Source organism: Gopherus evgoodei, chromosome 7, assembly GCF_007399415.2.
Source record: "Gopherus evgoodei ecotype Sinaloan lineage chromosome 7, rGopEvg1_v1.p, whole genome shotgun sequence".
In the NCBI taxonomy this organism is placed as follows: Eukaryota; Metazoa; Chordata; order Testudines; family Testudinidae; genus Gopherus; species Gopherus evgoodei.
Window position 1 is genome coordinate 13,265,384 of NC_044328.1, and position 25,805 is coordinate 13,291,188.

General features: G+C 40.5%; 1 protein-coding gene across 1 annotated transcript in view; it reads left to right on the top strand.

Moving 5' to 3' along the window:
* FAM160B1 (family with sequence similarity 160 member B1) overlaps window positions 1–24,196 on the top strand; it is a 48,352-nt gene extending 24,156 nt beyond the window's left edge. The window contains exons 8-17 of the mRNA XM_030569224.1: window positions 443–557; window positions 669–745; window positions 848–1,040; window positions 2,556–2,725; window positions 3,648–3,791; window positions 5,922–6,012; window positions 7,590–7,733; window positions 17,159–17,299; window positions 19,555–19,658; window positions 19,744–24,196. Coding sequence (XP_030425084.1) covers window positions 443–557; window positions 669–745; window positions 848–1,040; window positions 2,556–2,725; window positions 3,648–3,791; window positions 5,922–6,012; window positions 7,590–7,733; window positions 17,159–17,299; window positions 19,555–19,658; window positions 19,744–19,849 — 1,285 coding nt within the window. The 3' untranslated portion in view covers window positions 19,850–24,196. The remainder of the gene's footprint in view (window positions 1–442; window positions 558–668; window positions 746–847; window positions 1,041–2,555; window positions 2,726–3,647; window positions 3,792–5,921; window positions 6,013–7,589; window positions 7,734–17,158; window positions 17,300–19,554; window positions 19,659–19,743) is intronic.
* The last annotated feature ends 1,609 nt before the right edge of the window (window positions 24,197–25,805 follow it).

Here is a 25,805-nt window from a genome sequence, read left to right on the forward strand (position 1 = left end):
TTGAGATTGACTGTTTTTCAAAAAGATATGCTTTAGTTCAGCCCCAAACTATGGAGTGGACTTGGTAGTGTTCACTTATGGTAGTAGGTAAGAATAATCCCTCTACCTCAGGAATGACTAGGTCAATTTCTATGGCCTCTGTTACGTGAGAGGTGAGATTAGGTGACCCTTCTGTTTTAAAAACCTGTTAAAACATTCTAGGTCCATCCATGTAGAATTCTTCTGCTGGCCATACCAAGTATACTTTAGCATGCCATAGACTAATAATGATAGCACTAAATTTTATTTCAACTAGATAAAGAAAAACTGATCTTAATGCACTCCTGCTCCCATTAAAGCAGATGCAGAATGTTGCCATTGAATTCAGTGGGAGTAGCATTGGGCCCAGTGTTCTTTAAAGGTATCTAAACTAAATATATGTATTTTCTCTTGTGTCCTCCAGTTTGGATTCATATAGCCACAAAGAAGATGCATCTGCTTTTCCAGGGAAAAGAGCCTTGATTTCATTTCTCTCCTGGTTTGACTACTGTGATCAACTCATTAAAGAAGCACAAAAGGTTTGAAATGTTTGCTGGCATAAATATGAGTAATCCAAAACCAGTTTGGCAAATATATTGTTCCACATCTCTTGAGTTTGTAAGGATAACATTTTGTGGCCTGTATTTTAGACTACTGCTGTTGCTATGGCGAGATCTGTACGGGAACGATTTTTTGTTGGTGTCATGGAACCTCAGCTGATGCAAACGTGAGTGGTCTCTTTGCATGTGTAACAGTGGGATAGAAACAAGTCAAGTTGATATTTTCAGTTGGAATCCAGTAGTTTTCTAACATTAAACTTCTTGTTCAGTTCAGAAATTGGGATCCTTACATCAACTGCACTGTTGCATCGTATTGTCCGTCAAGTCACTTCAGATGTGTTGCTGCAAGAAATGGTTGACTTTATACTTGGAGGACACAGAGAGCCAGAAACCCTGACAGACATCAACAGACATCCATTGCGACACAGGTTAATCGAACACTGTGATCATATTTCTGATGAGGTGAGAAATCATCATGTCAGTGTGTCTAAAATGCTGTTCTGCTGTGAAAAGTGACTGCAAAAATGGCATTGTGAGGTCCCATGTTTATTATGTGTCAGTCACTTATAGCTGAGTTTTACAGGAAAAAAGATGGCAGGTGAGAGGGTTCTAACTGCCAGCCCTACAGAACTTCCCTTGGGAGGTGAAACTCGGTGTTATCTCTGACAGGCACATCAGATTCTCTGTGCCATATTCTGCCATCATTTGTACCTGTGTATGTCCATTTGGGGTTGCTTGTATACGGGTTACTGAGGATAGATTCTGCCCTGCATGTGGCGTTGAGTTTATAGTTCTACTGATGATGCATCATCCCCTCTCTCCCTAAGTTGTGCTGGTTCTGGAATGCGGTCAGATAAAAAGGAGTAAAAATGTATTCTTGTCACTAAAGTCAGCAGATAGGACAGAGACTATACACAGTGCAGATGTGCTGACTAAGAACGTGCCATCGTTCCTTTTATGCCCTGATCCTTAAGCTGTTCCATGCAGAGCCATTTTGAAATCACTTGACTGCAGCGAGGCTCCCTCTTGAAACGGCTTGATGAGTCAGCCTTTTCAGAATGGTGCCACACATCACAAATGCTTGTGTTTGTTAAAGTCCTGGCTTTGTGCTTTCTGGTTTTTGCCATCCCTTATGCTTAGAGCAGCCTCTCAATTTAAATAGACCAAGCCCCTGCCCTTTGCTTCAGAAAGTCCTCCCAAACCTGCTTGAGCTAAGAATCTTTGCCTTTATATGTCTTTATATGTTATATTTCACCTGCCTACTTAAATGCAGCAGCCGATGCTTACAAACCAGGGCACCAAAAGTTAGGTGCTTAAATTTGTATTTAGGCTTCTAAATGAATGAACTGAATATCAGATATACTGAACACCACTCAGATCCTACTGAAGTCAGTGGGAGGTACAGGTGCACAGTATTGCTGAAAATCAGGCCACTTTTATTTAGGTGTCTAACTTCAGACATGCTGGTTTGAAATTTTCAGCCTATAATTCCAGCCATAAAATCTCCATGGTACTGTCTGTCAATTCTGTATTGTATCCAGTAGTGTTTTTAGGCTTTGATCCTATGTTTGGGTCTACACAGGTGCAGGGGCCTGCCCATGTTGGTCTGGTTGTAGAATTAAAGCCTTAGATTGTTAAGTTCTTTGGGCAGGGTTACTGTTAGTTTGGCACGGTTCTCCTCTTTTACAGGGCTGTGTCTATCTGATGCTTTATAAAAGATAAAGGTTGTCATGGATAAATGTGTGTATATTCTTTCTGATACTTTTGTGTAGTCTCTTCATCTACATTAATAGATCACCCAGTATGATGATGTTCCAGTCTTGGTTGGGATATTTGGTTTGGCTGTAATATGAAAGACTAATAAAAACAATCTCCCATCATGCATTAACACAGCTACTCTTAGTAAGCTAAGAACAGTGGTTTAAGGAAACAATGCTTACATTTATTTTAATCCTTTATTGTTTTTTTATGTTGCAGATCAGCATAATGACTTTAAGAATGTTTGAGCATCTTTTACAAAAACCTAATGAGCACATTCTTTACAACTTGGTTCTAAGAAATTTAGAAGAAAGAAACTACACAGAATATAAACCACCCTGTCAGGAAGATAAAGATGTGGTGGAGAATGGACAGATAGCAGGAGCAGTGTAAGTGGTTCTATTGTATAGGTGAGAGACTTCACGATGACTGAGTACACCTTTCACTTTTTATTTAAAAATAAATTAAAAAAAAAAGCTTTAAGACCAGTTTTTCTTTCTTTATCTACTTGAAATAAAATTGAACCCAGATAACGTTTAGTTTTCATCATTTGTGTTAACAGCATTGTAAAGATTTAACCATAGTCAATGTAGATTAGTTGTTGCACAGTTTACTCCATGAGTAGCTTATGTATGTGATTAGAATAGTGATAGATGATTGTAAATTAGCAAAACTGTCTTTCTTACATTTAGCTATTTGCATAGGCTTAACTTTAAGCACATAAACAATTCCAGTGACTTCAGTGGGGTTGCTAGCATAATTAAGGTTAGTCATATGCTTAAGTATCTTGCTGAATCAGGGCCACAGTATCTTTAAGCTTCATAGTGTTTCATATGTAATCCTTACAAACACCCTTTTGTGCCTGGTATATAAGCATTATCCTCTTTTTACAGGTGAATGAGGGGGCAGGGAATTGGGTCAAAGAGATTAAGACCCAGATCCTCAAAGGTATTTAGGCTCCTAACTTTCATTGAAATCAATGGAAATTAGAATTAAATACCTTTTGAGGATCTGGGCCTAAGTGATTTGATATGCCGAGGTATTCAATGTCAGAGCCAGAACCAGAAGTTCCTGGCTCCAACTCAGAGCACTAGACTATGCCTCTCTCTCTCTTTTTTTTTTAAGTTAGTCATCAATGTTGATATTGCATAATAATAATTCAGTGAAGTGGTATGTAAACTGTGATAGTCTAGAATGTGTGCTGGCTGGTCAGAGAAAAAAATAGAGAATGTGCCTTTGATTCAGAAGGCTTCGTGCCTTCCATAACATTCTGTGAATTATCTTGTGTCTTTTTCTAATGTGAACTTACAGAGACCTGGAAGAAGATCCGTTATTTGCTGATCTTTCTCCGGATAACACATTATCGAATCAAGAGTGGCTAAGTGTTTCTCCTCCCATCAGCCCAGAACATCCAAAAAACGATGGGAAGTCTGAAGTTCATAAAATTGTAAATAGGTGAGTTGAAAAAATAATTTTAAAAAAGCTGTTTTGTGTGTAATTTATATCAGGGATGTTGTTAGCATAGTGCTGATGGTCTGTGTAACTTGGAGGAATGATGCACCAGAAATAAACGGTTTCATTCAGTAGGCTATTCCATAACTGCTAGTGTTTATAGAAAGAAAATAAAATAGTTCAACATAAACCAAAAGAGAACAGAAAATCTTTCCAGCCTGAGGTCCATCCTATGTCTTTGGTCTCTGGAGAGGGTTCAGAGAAGAGCTGCCAGAATGATTAAAGGATTAGAAAACATGCCTTATAGGGATAGATTCAAGGATCTCTAAGTCGCTTAACAAAGAAAAGGTTAAGGGGTGACTTGATTCATCTTAAGTACCTATATGGGAAACAAACATTTAATAATTGGCTCTTCAGTCTAGTAAACAAAAGAATAACATGATCCGATGGCTGGAAGTTGAAGCTAAACATATTCAGACTGGAAATAAGATGTAAATGTATAACAATAAGGATTATTAACCATTGCAATAATTTACCAAGGTTAGTGGTGGATTCTCTGTGACTGCCAATTTTTAAATGAAAATTGCATTTTTAAAAAGATACGCAGTAGTTCAACAGAAATTACTTTGGGGAAGTTCTATGGCCTGTGTTATCTAGGAGGCCAAACTAGATTATCATAATGGTCCCTTCTGGCCTTGGAATCTATGAATCTGAATGTAAAGCTATCCCTTCTCATTGATATTCATTCTGTTCGGCATCATAGAATATTAGGATTGGTCATCTAGTCCAATCCCCTGCTCAAAGCAAGACCAACACCAACTAAATCATCTCTCAAGCAGCCTCTCTGACCAGGTTTGACCGTAGTCCTTCCCTGAGGGAAGGGGAGGGAGAAGCTGAACTATAGTTAACCCATTGCTCACTGGGGACCATGTCACACCTCTGTTCCCTGTAACATTTGGCTGTGCACACTGGACTGCAGTGTGTCCAAGAAGACAGACTCTCTGATCTAAGCTATTTAGCTGTTGTAATTTTTTCAGTCATTAACATGAAAATTGGAGTTAGATGGTATTTGATCAGTTAATACATGTTAGTGAGGCAGCACTGGTATTTTGGTGCTGACCTACCTACATACCCAAAAATAATCAGTCGTGTAAGAGGCAAGAAACAGACTGAGGCCAGTGGATATGGAATTGAATTCTTGCTTTTTTTCCCCCATATACTGTTGCATCCAGTTTATGGTGGACATGGTTTGGAGCACAGACAAAAAACAATCCGCTAAACTGCCCATTTATATTTCCATCAGTAGAATGGAAAATTTTCAGGTATTTGCAGTGCTTTGATGGAAGAATGACCTTTTTTTCCATACATAATAAGATCCACATGGCAGATTTCAGACTCCAGTATACAGAACTCCCACTGGTGGCAGTGGTAGTTCCATGCATGTAGGGAAAGCTGAACATTGGATACAAGTTTTGTAAGCCACATTTTCTCTGACTGTCCAGAAACTGGGTAGTGAGAGCCACCATTTCCTGTTTGTGCTACATTCATGATAATTCTGTGACCGCCAAAGTAGTAGTTTTTATATAACAATAAATGTCAGCAACAGGAACATATTATTACAGATAACCACGTCAATTCTTAACTCTTCTTTCATCACAGCAAACTAACAAACCAATGATTTATTAACTAAAAATATTAGTAATAACTTTTTCATATGAAATCCCTTCCTTTATTTGATTCATTTGCCAATAGACTTTCCATCTAACTCTGCTTTGAGACGGATGTAGTCTGATCTTTAGCAAATGCTTGGAATTGGTTATGATTCTCCCCTTCACTTTTATCTCCCTGCTTTCAGAAGTCACTACCCCTCTTTTGGCTTCTTCACATTCAGTGCTAGATATGCAAACGCTTATGCACCCAGTTCATTAGCACAGACAGTAGTTAAATTGATAGACATGCTTCAGGACGTTGCATAGCCCTTCTTCCTCACACAATGTTATGGGTAACCCCCTCTGTCAACTTGAAGAGATGGGTCATTATTGTATCTACCACTAGTGTACTGAGAATGAAGAAATATTGTCCTGTCATTGTAGGACTAGATTTATTTATTAATGTATTTTTGTTCCTTTTTAGCTTCCTCTGTCTAGTACCTGAAGAAGCCAAATCATCATACCATGTAGAGGGCACAGGTTATGATACATATCTCAGAGATGCCCACAGACAAGTATGTCACACTTCTATAGTCTTTTTCTTTCTAGTTTCATCTTTTCCCCTCCTGCATTAGCCAGTGCCCTGGGTTTTGAATTGCTTGTGAGAATTTACAAATGATTTGGGGACATGTACAGTTCTACTAAAAAATATCTGAAGTTAAGCTAGTAATGGGAAAGGTGAAAATTCAGTTGCCTTGGACTAATCAGGAGTTTACCTTCAGAGGTTTTTTATTTGAGTTCTGAATCCCCATTACATAGCTTTAATGGGAATTATAGATGACTTTAAATGCATTAATATTCCTGTAACAAACCTGCGCTACAGATTCGTTCATAAATTGCCATTGCATTTATCTGCATTCTTCTCCAGTAGAGGACTGCCTGGAAAGATATTTGATAGAACTTAGTGGATGTTAAAATGCTGCAGAAGAGTTAAAACAACCTAATGCTTTGAAATAATGGTTCAGTGAGAGTAATGTGCAACCTAAGGCATGCAGGTTTGATGTTGAGAATATTAGTGGAAAGGGAAAGCTTTAACGTTGCATATTTTGAAATAACAAACATAGATTTTATTTCTAAAAACATGATCTAAAGTCTCCTTGGTTAGAGGACAATCAGCATTCATTTGCAGCCTTCCTCATGAAGTCCTGTGACTCTCCTGTAATGGAACAAAATTGGGCATACAGGATAAATAGGAGGTGGGGGTAGAGTAACTGGAACAAAAATACATGTAGTGGTATTCTAAGGATTTTCTACTCTCTGAATTTTGATATGCTCACATTCAAATAGAAAGCTTTGCTTTCTGTGCTTCCTTTATGGTTTTAGCCACAGCAGTTCCTGAAAAGAGAGGAAAATGTGAAGGAAAAAAATAGCAGGAACAGTTGCCTAAAATTCTCAGAATGTTCTAATTTTGGATGCAGGAAAGGCATACTGTCTTCTCTTATTTCTTTCTTGCCTTCGGGAAAGGAAGATTCTGGAAGCCATTTGGAAGTAGGATTGGTTTCTGCCTCATATGCTCAATGATATGCATGGTCTCAAATTATTCCACCCACAAAAACATAACCCTCCACATTGGTGCAGTTACACACAAACAGCTGCTCTGCTTCCTTGAATCTGTGATTGGAAGCCCAGTGGAAGATGCACAAGTACCTGTGCAGTGTACACTGAAGAATTCCTAGGTCTGATTCTTCCCTCCCTGGCACCAGTTTAACTCTATTGACTTCAGTGGAGTTACTGATGGTTTAGGTTAGGTGAATCACACCCAGTGTATGTAAGTTACTGTGACTGGCCAATTTGTGTAAAGCAAGTGGTTAGTTTAGGTCTCAATTCTCCCCTCTGTGTGCCTGTGTAAGTCCCTCATAATGTTGCACACATGAAGAGGAAAATAAAGTCCCTGAATGAAGGCTGATAATTTTTGTCATGGATGTTTTCAAAATGGGAATATTCTGAGAATAGGAGTTCTCAGATAGCTGCCATTCACACTCTCAAGTAATGTAGGTTATTAAAAGGAAATAGTTTTCACAGAGGTTCGTAGCTTCTTGCTTTTTTCTCTCTTCAATTGTTTGAGTATGTGTTGCTGACTCTTTCTTCCTAGTTTCGGGATTATTGTGCAATCTGTTTACGATGGGAATGGCCAGGGTCTCCCAAATCGTTGGAAAAGTGCAATTTAGAAGCATCGTTTTTTGAAGGACATTTCTTGAAAATTCTGTTTGACAGAATGGGCAGGATTCTCGATCAGGTAACAAAACGCATGATTTGTTTCTGATGCTTTCATCTCTGATAAATGACTGATCTCCATTTTTGTGCAACATTCCCACCAAATTTTCTGTAGTTTGACTGCACTAACTAGTAGCTGTAAAGTTGTTGGTTTTTACTAATATTGGCAGTCTTGTCAACATGCTGAGAGAGCATTATCTATCTTATCCTTGCTTCAGGGCTCTCTAGATTACTAAATACTGAAGTGATTGGCACTTTATCAATAGTAAGCGTAAATTACGACATTCTCACTTACACTGAACACCATAATTATTTGTGTTAACTGCCTGTTTTGTGTTCTAAATGGTTTCATGAATGATGCCCTACACTGAATGTCATTTAAAGCTACAGATGATTCGTAGAGTAGAAATGTCACTAAAGTATAAGGAGGGCAACATGATGCATAGGATTTCCTGTTGCCAAATTAACAAAAGCACAAGTCCTTCTTGCATGTTTGTCCTTCCAGGAGGAGGTGGGGTGTTAGGAAGGAGTAAAGGATAGGAGAAGAACTTTTAAACTACCTATAATATTCCTTTTTGTTTTATAACTACCATATATACTTGTTCATAAGCCAAATTTTTTTAGTAAAAAAGGGAAGCACCAGAGAAGGGGGTCATCTTATGAACGGGTATAGAGAGGGAGAGGTGGGACACAGACCCTCTCCCCAACAGAGGAAGCAAGGAGAGGCAGCACAGCCAGCAGAGCCAGAAGGGAAGAGGCTGGGCCAAAGTCTCTCCGCTTCTGGCCACGCTGCTCTTCCCCCCAGCATCCGAAGCAGCTGCAGCTCAGGGCTGGCAGGCTGTGGCGGTGCCGCTTGGCCCTGCTCCCCAGAGCAGGTTGTGGCTGTGCTGCCTGGCCCGCCGGAGCACGCCGCGGCCGTGCCGCCCGGCCCAGCCCGCTGGAACATGCTACGGCTGCGTCACCCGGTCTGGCCCACCAGAGCAGGCTGCGGCCATGCTGCCCAGCCTGCCAGAGCAGCTCCAGGCAGGCCAAAGATATCCTCCGTGGCCCTCCCCAGATAAGGTGGGAAAGGATGGGATGGGGAGAGTGTGGGGGTCCTGGGCTAGGGGTGGGGTCATGTGAGAGGTGGTCACAGTGGTTACTCCCCTGACTCCCAGCTTCCTCCCTCCCCACCCCCAGAAAAAAAAAAATTTGTTCGCCACCAGTTGCTGTCCCAGCCTGTCAGGGTAAGCAGCTCGCACTGGGACACTTTGTTTCCTAAGATTTACCTCCGTGCCCACAAACGCTTGAGGTAAACAAACCATCTTGGCCCGCCAGGGGCTTATCCTGATGGTCCAGGAGCCAGAGTTTGCTGACCCCTGAATTATAGGTTCGGCTTATGAAATTTTCCATTTTTACTTATCCATCTTGGGGAGGGGTCAGCTTATAAATGAACTGGCTTATGATCGAGTATATACAGTACCTGGTCTTTGTGAGTATCAATCTCATTTGTTCTATTTTGATTTTTCCAGCATTTATACATGGCTATACAGGTAGCCCTGTAAATTCTTCAGTACATAGAGTATTTTACAGTTAGATCTCCTATATTTTAATAAACTTTACTGTATAATATTGTTCTCAAAGCACTGTGCAGCAAATTAAAAGCCAAACTGTATTACTATATCATCCGCAGTGTTTCCCACAGGTTTTTTCAGGGTTGGAATAAATATTCTCCTCATACCAATGGTGCAAGGAAATTTCTAGAGGGTACTTTTTCTAAGCCCCCAACGGATCACTTTAAAAATAGGTCTCTCCACCATTTCACTATGTACCAATGTTAAAAATGTAGTTATCAGGGGGTAAACAAATTGGCTGTGTATCTGACTGGCACTTCTTGCTGAAAAAACGAGTCTAATACATGAGGTCCAGATTAATATAGTGGAATTTACAGAATATAATTCTGGATAGAAGAGAGATCCTTTCTGATTAACTCTATTTCACTTTTTCTATCTTAACACCCTTCCTCCACTACCAATCGCTCTTCCCCCCTCCCTCCTTTGTATTCATCTCCTCTCCTTTCTGCCTTTTTCTCTCTTCTTTGTGGCTGCATCTTCACTTAAAAAAAACAAGTTGTGCTGATAACTTGATATGCAGTAGCATATCGCTGACAATAACTAATTTGAGGTAAAATCCTAGTGAAGACAAGACTGTTTATAGTTTGTACACAAGTTAGTGGGTCAATTCATGTAAAAACTATGAACAGTCTTGTCTTCACTAGGATTTTATCACGAGTTAGTTAACTCCAGTTAGCTGCCTCAAGTTAGGAACACACCTTTTTTTCCTAGTTAAGACAAGGCCTGAAACCTAAATTATTCCCTTGGTAGTGCTATGTGGGATGCTTTACAGGTAGTGTTGCTGTAGATGCATTGAAACTTTACAGGCGAAGCATATGATATTAGAGATGCAAGGTGGGTGAAGTAATATCACAGATAATAGTCTTCTAAGCGTGTGAGACTATTCAGTTTCCCTCTGCAGCTAGCTCTAAGCGTAAAACTAGATGCTGCTGGTACCAGATCTCCTGTGAGGGTGTACCACTTTTGATCAGGGACAGAAGTAGACAGATGAGGGATCATGGCAGAAGGGCAACCGTGCACAGCAGATCTGCCATGGGAGAGTGCTTTGAGAAAAATGCGATGTGATAATTTGTAAAACTCAGGAAACTGAAAGTGTTTCAGCGTTATTTTTCATCGCTGCACCACTCTATCTAAGCGTTGTGTCATTTTCAGTTCTGTCTGCTCTATCCGGGCACAGTATGCCGAGGACATGTTTTCAGCCTTAACATTGGTTTTCCTTGTTTTGTTTTTTTTATAGATCAGGTTCGATGCTTAATGCATTACTTAATACTGAATGTTTTCCATGTTAAATAGGATTGGAATGAATCTCAAAGCAAGTAAACCTATGTGTACATATATACTGTGAGCTATTGAACTTTAATATTCCAGTCCTTTGACCTAGTTCACTGCAATTTGGGGGCTATGAGAAATTTTGTATTTTGAAGGAAACAAGGAAATGTTCCTCTAGCATGTGGATTTTGTATCTGTCTGACCTCTTTTATCTGTATTAAGTTAAAGAACATTGTGTGTGCTCTCAGGGTCTTTCTTCCAGTAAATATGTGTTCTGCAACTAAAGCAATACTGGTTTTAAATAACAGATCTGAGTGTCATCTGCTTTTTGGAAAAGCTAATCTTATACATATGAAAATCTTATCTCAGTGATGAGACATAAATTGTAGCGAATAAAGGGACCAGAATATATCCCTAAGGGATATCAGAGGAACAGATACCTACTATTAAAACAAAAATAGCATCTGTTATTGAAGCAAAATGTCAGTTTGATATAGTACCTGTCAGCATGGCACGATTTCTGAGTTAGTCAGGCAAGATGTCACGGTCTGTGGTATTGAAAACAATACTTGACTCCAAAAGAATTAAAACAAACTGCCTCAGTCGACCAGCAAGAGTGAATTGCTAAAGCTATTTCCTACCAAAAAGCCCACACTTAAAGCCAAATTGAAACTTGCCCTGGGGATAATTCATAGTGAAGTGCTAATGTAACCCAGAAAAATAAAATGTTGGTTCTATCAAGTCAGATGAAAGTGACAGATTTGATATGGTGTATGGTTATTTAAAAGTCCACATCAAATGACAAGTTTAGCAAACCATTCAGTTCTGCTTACAGATTGTGTTAGTCTTCCTTTAGGCTTTGTTATCATAATTAATTTATTAATCCATAGCTTTTATTTAACACTCTTCATGAGTCAATATCAAACTGCTTTACAAAGGAGGTAAATATTGTTGCAGTTTCAGGGGTAACTGCACCTGAATACCCCCTCCATGGTCCATTCCAGTAGCTCCCTGGCAGGTCTCAGAACTCCAGCCATCACCTGTCTCTGGGCAGGGACCATGGTCCCATTCCCGTGTCACCCTGGTTTTTCAGGCTGCACAGTCCCTGCCTTATACTTGGATATCCCCAGCAAGTGGTTCTGCCTAATGGCCAGCACCTGTGCATTGCTTTCTCTCCAACAGCAATGAACAGTGTACCACACAGCTCAGCAGAGTGTATTTATTTTTAAGAAAAAAGCAATAAAAGTCCCTGCATGCTTACTAAAAGCTTACCAGCAGTCACCCCCCATTCCAGCAGTGGGCTCTGAAAAGTGTCAGTCTCTTCAACCCTTCAGCAAGCGCTAGGATCCCCCAAGGTCCCGTGAGTTTGTTGAATCAAAAGAAAGACCACAAGTCAGTTCAAGATCATCATTTTCTATCAAAAGCCCTTTTGTTGTTTCCTAGTCTCTTAGGGTATTTCCAAGCTGCAGCTGGGACTGAGCCTCCCAGCCCAGGTAGACACACTCGCACTAGCAAGGCTTGAGCTTGCACACTAAAAATAGCAATGTGGACATGGCACCTTGGGTAGCAGCTCAGGCTCTCAAGCCCACCTGATCCCCTAGACTTGAGAGTCCGAGCTCCAACTCAGACTGCCATGTCCACATTGCTGTTTTTAGTGCACTAGCTCAAACCCTGCTTGCACAGATTTGCGTGGGTGTTCACTCCCAGATGCAATGTAGACACACCTTGGAAAACCCAGTCTGAACCAGTATATGCAAACTACCCCAAGGGGTGCTGCTTTTTTGGAGTTGTCAGCAGTCCCAAGAATAATTACCTCTTACTGGTTTTAGTTCCTGGAAGAGCTGTGGTAACTCTTTCCCAAGGAGTAGAACACAATCATATATAAACCATCTATAAATGTAATACAGTGGTCCCCAAAGATACTGCATGGCATTGCAATATGTCACAAGTGTCATTATCTTCATTAACGGATGAGGCAGTTGAGGGACAGAGAGGTGAAGTGACTTGCCCAAGTACCCCAATCAGGCCAGTGGCAGAGCGGTAGTAGAATAGAATCCAGATCTCCTCAGTCCCTGTCTAATGGGTCTGTCCACTGGACCACTCTGCAGCCCTTGTTAGTAATATACAGTATGCTTGCAAGAAGCTTGGCTCTTTGTTTCTTAAAAGCTTATCTGGGCCTGTGTTTTCTTCCCTTCCTCCAGTTAGAAAGCTTTGTTTGCTGTAGAAATGGGTTGGATTGAACGGCTTCTGGCGGGTATATCATAGAAGCAGTTCTCCACTAGGCCCATTTGTTCCTGACACACTTAAAATTTAATTTAAAATGTTACATTTGTAGCTCTTGTGGTGGTGAAAAAAATAATTTTGGCTCTTACTTGATACACCTGTCTTTCTGAGTCTGCTGACAAGGAGACAGAAACAATAGCCCTGTGAGAAGAAACTACAGCCCTTAGAGGTCCAGCTAGTTCAAAACTCAGCAGTCTGTCTCTGTCTGAGCAGCCCAGCCTGCTGAGAGCACATCACTCCTGCGCTTCACTGTCTCCTCATTGAATACTGGGTTATATTCAGGGTTTCAGTCCTCTTCTCTTCAGAGCCCCCCATGGGATTCATTGGCTCAGATGACGAAGGACTTCCCACAGCAGCTCTATTCCTCTGCAGCAGTGGAACTGTCAACCTCAAGAGGGAAATGCAGGCACTGGAAACTTGTGAGCTTTGACAGTAGCTGGGCTCGCACTGTGGAATTTGCTTCTTCAAGAAATCAGGGTAAACATAGAGCAGGAACATTTGTGCCTTCAGAATGACATGTAAATCACACTTGGACTTGCCTGTCCCACAAGAACACCACCTCCAGATTATAATCCTAATACCTAGCTCTTACACAGCATCTCCTAAAGCTGTTTGCAAAGGAAGGCAAGTATCGACCAGTATCCCCATCGTACAGATGGAGCTGAAGGACAAATATAATTCCCATTTGCTAGGGTTGGAGAGAGAACAAAGAAGTTTATACATTTATTTCAACTAATCTATAAGGTACTTGAATTCCCCTTTGAATGGCATGTGATAAAAACATAGAAGAGAGGTGTTAACTGGTCCCTCACACTTCAGTGGGGTATTATCTCTGAAGTATAATGATGACATTTAAAATGTCAGCATTAAGTATTCCACTACCAATCATTTTAGAAAGATCATCCAACTGTTTTGAGATTTTTGTGCTGAGTTAGAATATCACCTCTCTCCCAATGGGATTCCTGTGTGGAGATAATCACTAGCTGAGGAATAAGCACCAGGAACAAATAAAAGCTGTGATGAAGATACAGGTTTCATGGAAATGGATTCGCTTTGTGGGTTGAGGGAATCCTCTTAAAGCTACCCATTGATTACATCCTTTTCCCTGAAAATCTTTCTTATCAAGGAAGGCAGGAGCTTCCTTCAGTACTTGATATGCTGCCTTTTGCGTTTGGTTAGGGTTTGTTTGGGGTAAAAAGGTTACTAGAAAGCAGCACAAAATACTTCCTGCACGAGGGACTGATCTTGGAGGTTTCCTTGCCCCACATCCAAATCTTCTACTCCAACTTGCATACTTGGTGCTGTCACTAGATGGCCTGGCTACCTGTGGGTGTTCTTCCTAGTACATAAAAGTGAAAGACGATAAATAAGTACAATCCTTAAACATGGTTTTGTATTTCACATTTTCCTGTCTCTGTCTTTCTAATATATGTGTCAGTGTAGTTAGCAGTCATTGAGGAAAAATCAACAGCACTTTAATCTTATTCTAGAGAGGCTGGCGGAAACTAGTTAGAAGCCTCCAAGTTAGTCAGGTGTGTGTGGTGGTGGTGGGGGCTGGAGGGTCATGAGATGTAGGAGGAGGCCGTGCTGTTGGAGAGACTGAGAATGCAAACCATATCAGGCACAGGGAAGGAGGCTCTGAGACAAGGGTGAAGTAGATACGGAGGAAGTGGGGGCTGCTGTAGGGAAGTGGCCCAGGGAATTGTATGTGTCCTGTTTCTAAAAGTCAGCTACCATAGCTGATACTGTTAGGGTCCCTGGGCTGGAGCCCAGAGTAAAGGGTGAGCCCGGGCTCCTCCCTTTCATTCCCCCCACCCCGATTAAGCGCAGAGACTGGGAGACAACAGAGACTGTACAAGGAAGGATAGCTTCTTACCTCCCTTGCTGGCTGATGATGAAAATGGCTCAGTAGACTGTGACCCTTGCCTCTAGAGAGAGATGGAGGGTCAGTGGAGGGTCACACTGAGCCTCTGAGGCTAGCGAAATCCGCTAGGAAACGTGGGACCCATGGATACAAGATCAGAGCTTTGTCACAATGTGTAGGCACGTGCACACACACTCTGAAACAGAATCTAAATCTGTTACTAAAGATGTAAATTAACCCAAAATATTAGGGATCAATTCTGCAAGGTGCTAATTGCCAATACCTGCCTTTGGCTTCAGTGGAAGCTGAGGGTGCTCAGAACTTTCACAAGGTTGGCTCCTAAAAGTGAGCTAAGAGAAGCCTCCTAATTCAGTCCTGCTTTGTACAACCATACACCACCATTAATTTTACTGTAACAGAACTCCTCTTTGCACCTCTAGGTTCCTTCTTCCTGTTTTTCATACAGTCATATTCATTTTGATGGAACAAATGGGTCCAGAGAGTCAAAGGTGTTAATCTGACCTGAAACTGTCCAATATTAAACGGCGTACAACAAGATTTGGTATACAGAGACCTCTGCCTGCTTAGTACCATGGAAAACACTCCATTAAACATCCTTTTAACCTTTTATTAATGATACAGCAAAGAGGAAAAAATGCAGTTTCTGTTTCTGCTGTTGAGACTCACTTGCAGTCTCACCGCTGGACAAACACAGGCCCAGCACATGGTCTTATCAGCCACCGGGAGACCTGGCAAACGTGTATCAGGATAGATCTGTTTAGGTAGGGCATTGCTTTTAGCTGCCTGTTTCTGGTCACAGTCTTACAACACTGTTGCAAAATATGCAGTTTTGGTTGGCTGAGCCAGAGTCTTATTAGACAGAAGGCAAAAGGAGAAGTGTGGGGAAGGAAAAGAAGACACTGGGGAGGGTGGGGCGTCACAAGGTCTCATGCCCCAAGTACTATTCGGGATTGAGCTGGAGCCGGTGGCGATGTCATCTGGCTCCCTCTCTAACTGGGTTTGGTCAGGATTAGGATGAAGATCCATGCTCCCAGGAGATGGTGGGGATGGCAGCCGTGATGGTAAAGCTTGTTCTAGTAGCTAGTTTTTATCCCCAAAGTCTCTCTCTTGAAGAGCAGCGAAGGGGAGTGATGAGAGTAGAATAGCCCATCCCCTTATTCTTTTGTCCATATATTAGGCCTAATTTCCGACACAACAGTTTTGGTTCATTGATCTCTCACTATTTTTGTTTTCCAGTTATTATCTTAATACAGGTATAGAGTTATATCAGAAAGCCTTTTTGTTTGGTCTAATTTCATTTGTCTTGTTTTTGTACCTTTTCCCATCAATATTTGTTGTTATAGGTTATTGTGGCATTTTATTAACTTTCACTCACTTTGTACAGTTGAGCTCACAATTAGGGTACATTTGCAGGCCCAGGTATCACAATACTCCCTCTAGTTTTGACAGCAACAGCTTCTATAACTAGCCTCTGTAATTGCTACCTCAGCACATGGTTATTGTTAGTTGTCTTCTGACTTTCCTGAGAATTCTCACTAACTATGGGGCAGCTGGTAAACGCTCTCACTCCGTACCATTCTGTGATTTTTCTGGTGAGTTTCTCGACCACTTTGATGATCTGCTACACAGTTAATGCCAACAGTACTTCTGTAAGTGATCATTCCGCAGCCATTCATTCCGGGGTTTTTTCCCACTGCAGCATGGTCCTACCTTGGCAAGTGTTGTGAGCTTTGTCCAGATACGAAACGTAGATATCAGTGAAGGCCTTGGCAGAGCTATAAAGATCCCCATAGCAAATAAAAACAATTAAAAAAGGATTTTCAAGTATGAAGTCACACAATGAAAACACATGTAAACGTTGGCAATTATAGACTTTCCGTTCAATAGCGAAGAGCCTGAGTAGTAGCCATTGCGAACTGGTCACATTCCTACCCTATTGTTTCTTTCATGTAGAAATCTTTTTGACACTGATCATTTGTTTATTATTGTGAGGAAAATTTTAGTTTACTTATTTATCTACCTATCTTAGGTCTTTATATGGCTCCCATTACCATGTAATCTGTTGATGAGTTTCTTCTGTTATGACAATTTATTAGTGATCAGATCTCAAGAGCATGTGTATACTGCGGCTAGGGCGTAGCTACTTTCAGTCCATTACACTTCTGTAGCCAGCCTCATCTCCTGCATCTGATATATTAGATAATGATGCAGCTTGCAAGAGCGGGAAAGTCCGGGGCTGATACACCTCAAGTGTGTTGTGAGTCTATTGTGGGGATGAGAGGATTTAGATCTGACTTGATACCTATGATTTAGAGGAAAGTAGCTGCATATGCATGGGGTGAATGAAGAGGGAGTCATAATGAAAATAACAAATAATGTCCTCTTGTCTGTTCGCAGCCGTACGATGTAAATTTACAAGTTACATCAGTGTTGTCCAAACTCTCCCTGTTTCCCCATCCACACATCCACGAATACCTTTTGGATCCCTATGTAAATCTGGCTTCAGGCTGTCGATCTCTGTTTTCCGTTATTGTCAGGGTGAGTAAATGACCATCTAACATTTATATGTAGCTACAGTGGTGATAAACTTAATAGCTTTGTAATGAATGCCAAAGGAGGGTAATTTTGGCTTTATTATGGCAACTGTCTGGTCTGTTGAAGGGAAAATACTTTTTTTTTCCTAAAGCCCTGAATATGGATTTTCATACCAAGTAACACTGAAGAATACACTTTTCAGTAAATCTAGTTACTTTCCATTGGTCTCTGAAATTCTTTTACTTGCCATGTTTGCTAAGTTTCAAAGATGTGGATGTAAAAGTTTTCTTTCAAGGTTTTACCTTTAATTGTGAAATAAAGTTGTTTTAATTCTGAATAGATCCTGTTGGAATCATTGACATGGCAGTGTCATGTAATGCCATAAGTACAGGCATATGTCTGCACTAGAACTGGATTGTGAAAGAGCTGGTTTTATTGAGGCACAAGTCAATTACACTCCTGAACATGCTGTGCTTTTGGATGGAACGCTACAGCATATCATCATCTCCCCTTCAAGCCTGATTAATTCATCCTGTCCTACCTGTAACCCAACTGCCAATCCATGTCCACTATAAAATTGCTATACTTCCCTCAAGTCTCCCATATCTCCCTCTGATCTCATCTCTCCCAGGTATGATGAGGTCTGCAAGCCACACTCAAAATATAGGGAGGAACATGTTAAGAACCCTTTCTGTCTGCAGATAGCAAAACCAGCTCCACCAGGGATCCTCTGAGAAATGTCAATTATGAAGAGAGCTGGTCCCCAGTGGCTGTAGCTAATCACTGCAAGCCCACATATAAAGAAAGAGGAAGAGGATGAAAAGGAGCTGGGGCAGAAGAGCTTGAGATGTGCAGGGAGCAACAGCTCTTTGCCAGAGGAGCTAGCACCATGTTACCGCTGAGAGATTTAGAACCCCCAGGAAGCACAAGGGAGGTAGATGAGGAGATAGAAGCCCTGAGGGCCAAGGGCTTTTTGACTTGTTTATGTGACATTTATGGCCTACGGCTTCTTTTACTTGATTTGGTTTAAGCCACTGTTGTGTGGTCAAACACCAACGTAAGCTGCTCGAACTGGGTTTTTGCACAAGATGGTGTCCATCACCCCTTCTGCAGTCCCTAAAGCCAATAAGCTATTGGCTAGTTTCCTATACCAATATTTTTTAGGGATCCAAATTAACCACTAAGATAACTGTGGAGTCAACAGAGTTCCACCTCTTCATAGAGCAGTGAATTGCGCCTACAGTTATTGAGACTTCAAGTCTCCGTTCATCAGTTGTCCACACATCTCTAAGTCTTACTAATGTTTTTAGTCCTTATGCACCAACACTGTCTAGCAACTAGGTTTCAAATTGGTTTACGAGTCTGTACAACCCAAAGGCACAAGATTTTAGATTCAGAAATCCCCAAGTTCAGTTCCTCCACCCATCAGGGGCATTGTGTTATGTGAAGATGACTGTAGTATGATGGCTGCCACCCAAGTGCTTCCTCATGGCCTCTGCAGTGCCCTGCCCCTCTTTCCCCTTATTCAGGGCTCTCTAAACAAAGTCAGGGCCCTTCATGGGGGTCTAGGTTTTTAATTAACAAAGTTGCCAAAATCAAACACATAAGAAATCTCCACCCACCCTTAAACAGGGCATAGCCCTTCCGGGAAGACTGTCCCTTCCTCAGGGACCACGTTGGGAGACCCTCTCTCCCTGCAGCTTCACTCTGCAGTCAGCTTCTAGCGCTGCTCTTCCTTTGAGCTCTTTGCTGTCACTCACAGGCTTCATCTGGCTAGGGCTCTGAAGGAGCCAAACTTGTTCCTTGTAGCTGCTCCTCCTCACCAGTCCCAGGCCACTCAGTCGCCTCTTTCCTGAGCTTTCTCAGGTTACTAACCAAGCTTCCTGCCTTGGGAAATCTGAACTATACAACCTCCTGCAGCTTCCTGCTGCCTTATTTATTGGAAGCATTTGATTCCTCTCAGCTGAGGCTCATCTTGTAATCAACACTGGCTTAGCTCCAGCCCAGGGGCAAGCTGCCCGGTTGCCATGGCACTCTGAAATAACATAAGGGTATGCTGTAGATGGCTGGCAAACTAGATCAATCTGAGCCTGAGGATTCAGTGGCAGAAAGATTCTGAATATCCCTCACCCATGTTGGGCAATTGTAAAGATGAATTAACAACCTTATAAGTTGATCATTATTAGAACTCTCATTGGCTGTTTCTTTATTTGGCTCTCACTTCATATACTACTACTTTGCCTCTGTGTGATTTGCAGGTTGTTGGAGATCTTATGGTGAGGATCCAGCGCATACCAGATTTCACTCCCAAACTTCTGCTGGTCAGAAAGCGTCTGCTTGGATTGGAGCCTGAAGGGCCCATGTAAGTAAATACATCACAAATCCTCCACACAAGCCTTTTTTGTGTCCGGATTCTCCTTAGCTCCTGTTGTTTTTTTCTTTCTCAGTATTGACCACATGACGTTGCTGGAGGGCGTGATTGTACTGGAAGAGTTCTGTAAAGAGCTAGCAGCGATTGCATTTGTGAAATACCATGCCTCATCTACACCCTAAGCAGCCACTTGAAGTGACTGGGCTACAAAATCGAGTGTGTTTCAGTCAAAAAAGACTATTGACTTCACCAAACAAGAAGAGAGAGAGAGCCTCCTAACAAAGAGTTGATGTAATTTGACAGTTGTTACGGATGGCAGTGGAGGATGAGTTCTTGGCCACTGTTCATGATTTCCTGGTGCACTCTGCACTCTGATGGAGATATAATCAAATGGACATTGAACCCAGGATGCAATCAGAGAGACTTCAGGGCAGACAAAACAACATTTCCAGTCACTGTTTGAAGAACTGAAAAAAATGTCTGAAGAGCCACAAACTTCAGAACTTTGGTTACCAGGCCATTGTTTTAACAACATTTTAGGGGGTAAGGATTTTTGATGTACTCTGGCGCTTGTATACTTAAATTGTCTTACGTGATCGCTATTACTTTTTAAAATATCAAGTTATTTCTCTAATGTTTTCATGTCATAAGTTTTTTCTCTTCAGTTGAAAATATGAAAGGAAAAGAGTAAAGCAGCATGCCTATACTTATGGCATTACAGGACACTGCCATGTCAATGATTCCAACAGAATGGTATAACATCAGAGAGAGGCTGAAAAGACCTGCTAATGCATATGTAGTATGATATGATCCATGTGGGATGAATTCTACTTTTGTGAATCTTCTTATATTGTAGTGAATTCTGGGCTGGTGAATTCTGATTCATCACTGTGTTATTCCAGTTTTAGACTGATGTAATTCCTTATATTAATGAAATTATACATTGGTGAATCAGGGCCTGTATGTAGACAACGATCATATCCTAAGTATGCACGTTTCTAGTGCTGTGCTCTTTGTCTTTCCAAATGATTTCTCCTGAGTTCAGCTGTGTAACTAGACTTGCCTTAGATTTTTGTATGTGAGCTCCAGTTTGTTTGATCCATGTCATCTTTACAAGGATGCTATTATACAGGTCATTAATAGTAGTTGTTAAAACCAGTATTTTTTTTAAATGCTATTTAACATTGATTTAAGAATATTTTGTGCCTTGAAAATTGGCAGTCTAAATGTTCTGTTATTTTAAAAATGTTTTATTGCTTGTCTGAACGTAACCATAGTGTCCAGACAAAAGAGTGACTGATACCATTTTGAGCAGCAGAAAAGAGATGATACAATATTTAGGACCAAAATTCTCCACTGGTTTTCACAACACTGGGATGCAAAGATGTTTCCCCAGGGCATTCTTTGCAACATGAATTCTACCAGCCAGAGCAGGAATTTCCATTGCAGGCCAAGGATACTCTAGCATACTTTGCTACTGTTCCTCCTGAATAACTGCAGCTAGCACTTGCTGCTGACATCATCATTGAAGTGCTAGCAGGCTGGGAGGGCTGGATGTGCTCCTTAACCTTCATATCACTCTTGGTGATCTCTGTAGAGAGACCTGCCTGCCTGTTTATACAGGAGAATACCTTCATATTGACACAATAGTACAGACAGACCAAGCAGGATTGAGCCCTTAATGTTCATATTCCATTTCTTTGTCTTTTTTAATATCCTGTTGGACAGTGAGTGTCAGTTTCTGATCTCATTTCACTGTAAATCTGGACTAATTTAATCAGTCAGTAACATTCCTCCTGATTTCCATGAGCGTTAACTGGGATCAGAATCTGGCCCTCCATGATTTTGATGTCTGTTTGTTTTTTACATTTATGGAATCTGTATTTTGAACAACTGCTGAAGTTACCAGGTGGTTTGTCCAACAAAATTGAACATTCTCACAGTTAATGGGCTAAATTCACCACTTATTCACAGCATAAACTCCAGTGGAGGGTCCTGTTGATGAAAATTACAGGGTTACAGGCAGATAGAAATGTGGAGTACCACTCCAAAAGAGAAAAAGCATTGCCCAAAAGTGGCTGTGGCCAGGGAGTAAGATGATTCGGTAGCTCCCTGCAGGTCCTCCCATCAACAGAACTCTGGCACTTCAGCTAGAATGAAAGATGTTCTCAAGAGCGGGTGGCGGCAGGAACCTGGGATTTAGCAGCCATATGCACCAGCTTTGCTGAATGTGGCCCAATGTTTGCATATCAAAATAGCTTAGTAAAATAGAATTTAAGAAAGGATACTTTCTCTTTATTCCTGTTCTTTACACGGGTATTTGGAAAGTAGCAAGTGATTTTTTTACTTATTTTTTTCAGTGCAATGTGTAATACAAATGATCCATTTTGAGAAGCTTCATTAATATAATGTACCTGCCTGTGCACACAGTATAAAAAAGTATGTATATGTGTAGATTTATGTTTAATGCATACATTTTTGATAATTTAGGCCCCAGTTCTGCAAAGCACTTAAGCATGAGCTTAAAGTTAAGCATTTACTTTAGACCCTTTTAAACTGAATGAGTTAGGAAAACACTTGAAGTTAAGCCAGTGTTTAAATGTTGTGCTGAGCAGCAGTGGAGTTATGCATGTTCTTAAATGCTTTGCTGAATCAGGCCTTTGTTGTTTTAGGTTTTAGCTTGAGTTTAATTATACTTGCTGCAAAATTTAATCCAGTTTTTCATTATTTATTTAAAAAAAACAAAACCCTCTGATATATAGAATACTCCTAAAGTCCCATTCACAATGTAAACTCTAGCAGACATAATGCTATGAAAAATGAATGAGAAAAAATCCACATTAGAGCATTCCAAACAATATGAATCAGTTGCTGCTATTGGAGCTAATTACACAGTAAGGGATTGCATCAGTTAGTTTATGCAAGGATAACTGCAGAGTCTGTAGTTTTTAAATGCAAAATGATTTACCTAGCTAGAAGCCCAGTTGTTTAATGCTTGCAGTTAAACAATAAGATATCACTCTGAATATTCTTTAAATTCAAGATGTAATTGTGTAGCATTCAGTCTTCAGTGTGTTTAGTAGCCATGGTGATATTATTTCGCAAATCAAATATTATTCAGGCCACAAATTATAAAAAGCTGATCCGTCTTGATAACAAGTGAAGCAATGCTAGGAAAAGCTTGAGTCCTTCTGGTTTGTGTAGGTGCTGCTTACAATAATTACCATAAATTGTGACAGTGGCATTTATTTTTGTAAAAGCGATTGACTCTTCCTTAAGAGATGGAAATAGTTTAGTTTTATTTCTTGGTTTTTATGCACTTTTATTTTTAAAAGTAAAAATTAGTTGAACTCCATATTTTTACTCATTGAATCTATGCATGTCATTGAGTGGATCAGCGTGTGTGTGCGTGTGCATGCGTGCGTGTGTGGTTATTTATTACCCACAAGTGGACACCTGAGAAACATGGCCTGATACTCAGAAGTTCAGAGCACCCGCAGATTTTTCCAGTGTCAATGGGAACTGCAGGTGTTGATCACCTTTGTAAAAATCTGGCTAAGAGTATTATTTTGAAATATTTGAGGGGAAAATACTGGGATAATTTTGGTTAAGTAAGCAAATTCGAACTGCATTTTTACCCTGATGCACATTTTTGTAAATAAGGACACGTTTTTATTTTTCTGCCATTTATTGTATGTATTTGATTTAGACTCTGATGTAGAAACTTTTGTAATAAGCAACATGCTACATCTGCTAGAACAGAAGTTTGTCCTTAGTCTATTTCCATTATGATTGTAATCTTCCTAGTGTTCAAATCTTGTCTATGTAATGTTCGTATAATGTGTTCATTTGTGCAATACGGGAGCTGTGATTTGATGCATAGCTTCAGTCTGGTTGTACATCACCTATGTATCCGTAAGGACAGAAATCATGAGCTTGCTTACACTATTGCTAGTGTAAAGATTGTTACACTTGATTTTACAGGGCACAAGTAATCATGGAATTGCTTTGTAAATACATGGTAATTTCCTACCATGCATTGCTTATGAATAGACCGTTACCATTCAGTTATGAAGTACATCATTATTTGTCTTAGAGAAATGTTACAATGAAGTACTATGTAAAATCTACAGATTGCATGGTACTTCGGGTTGTATGATAAATCCAGACATATATAATGCGTATCATACAGGGCTTTCCAACCATGATCACTAATAATATTTTCTGTGCCCTGTAAAATAATTTACTCTCTATATATACACTTTTTAGTTTGCCTCCTGCCTTGTTTACATTAAACAGAGGATATTCAGTAAACCTTTTTTATTGAACTTTATGTCGGTCACTGACTGACAGTGTTGCCAAGGTTTAGCAGACATGGGATATGCAACAAAGGAACTGTTGAAACAGCTACATTTCTGTAGGTAAAGTACTAACTTTTGCAAAGGAGGCTCTGATAAAATTCAATTTTTGTGCTAAAAATGCATGCAGGATTAAAAGGGATATTCTAAAAATAAATTAATTTAAATGAAGTGACATTTTTTCAGAATTCTAAATAAGTTTTGTATGCATGTTTAGAGGAAGAAAATGGCACAGAATCATTGAGATGATGATGATGATGATCTTGATTGTCTTTCATCGTGAAGGATTTTCAAGCATGCAACAAACTGTATAATAATCACGGCAGCCACATCTGGGGTAGAGCACGTTGGATGTTGAACAGAGTACGCTACTGTTTAGGATACAAAGTGAAGCAGTATACTCGCTCCCACTTAAACTGGAGGTAAAATAAGAAGACAAAATGTAATCACTCAGAACACAAGCTAGTGCCCCCTACTCTTGAGAAAAGTCCATTAGGAAGTTTAAAGATTGCAAGTGGTCAGGATCCCTGGTCTCATGCCATCCCAAGAGTACAATGCTCTCTATCACAATATGGGTCTATTGACTCTGAAACAAAAATGTCACCTACGTGAATCACTGCCATTACTTCCTGAATATTATGATTCCGGACCTCCCCGGTGCATGCTGGGGTGTGTTTGTTTCTTCCTTCCACTGAAGTTTCAGTGAAGGCTATGGCTGGAGAAGGGACACCAAATGGAGTGGGCTTATGTTCTGAAGTGGTACAGAGAATAGTAATCTTTCTCAGATGCCTGGCTGGTGGGTCTTGCTCATATACTCAGGGTAAAAATGATTGGCATTTTTAGGGTCAAGGAGGAATTTTTCCCTAGGGCATCTTGGCAGAGACCTTAGGTTTTTTCACTTTCTTCTGCAGCATGGGGCACGTGGCACCTGCTAGGTCATCTGGGTATATCTAACCAAATAAATTCCTTACCATTTTGTCTTCTCCAACATTGGTCCACCTCAGTCCCTTCTGTTCTCGGCCTGTGGCACACAAGAGTTTGATCTCCTGAGGGCTGTAATACTTTAATATAATGCAGTTTGCTGGCTCAATACAGGAGTAACTGGGTGGAGTTTACTGGCTGTAATATACAGGAGGCCAGACTAGATAATGTGATGGTCCCTTCTAACCTTGAACACTGTGCTATTAACCTTGTCTGGCCAGGTTTAGCTTCTCAGGTCTAACAGAATTACAACCCAAGTTGGTTTGTGGTACACATCTCCACACTAATGTATGTGGCATTCAGTGTTTGAAAGAGGTGCTTGCTTTGCTTTATTTTCTTTGTCAGATACTTTCCCTTGAAAACTCCTTCAATTTTAGTTGCATTGCAGTTTCCATTAGCTTAGTAAAAAATCTTTTATTTCTTGGGGTCCATCTTTATTTTTTATTCAATCAAGATGGAGAAATTTCTTTTGTTCTGTGTTTGTACAGTACCTAACACAATGGGATCCTGTTCCATGACTAGGTCTCCTGGAATGACAGTAATACAGACAGTAAATGCTCATGTAGTGTTAGCGGTTAGATGGCAATGCTTGCATCACCTGCCATAGAAGTATCTTGATAGAGCTTTTTATGGACTCATGAAGTCTCAGGCTTTTTATCCTCAGTGTTGAAAGTTTGTCATTTCCTCCAAATCATTTAATTTCTCTGTGCGCAGAAGGCATTCAAAGATTTTACCATTTAAGAATGGTTGGTTTCTCTAGCAATGAGGAAATTCCTTCAAAACACTCTTCTTAAACCTC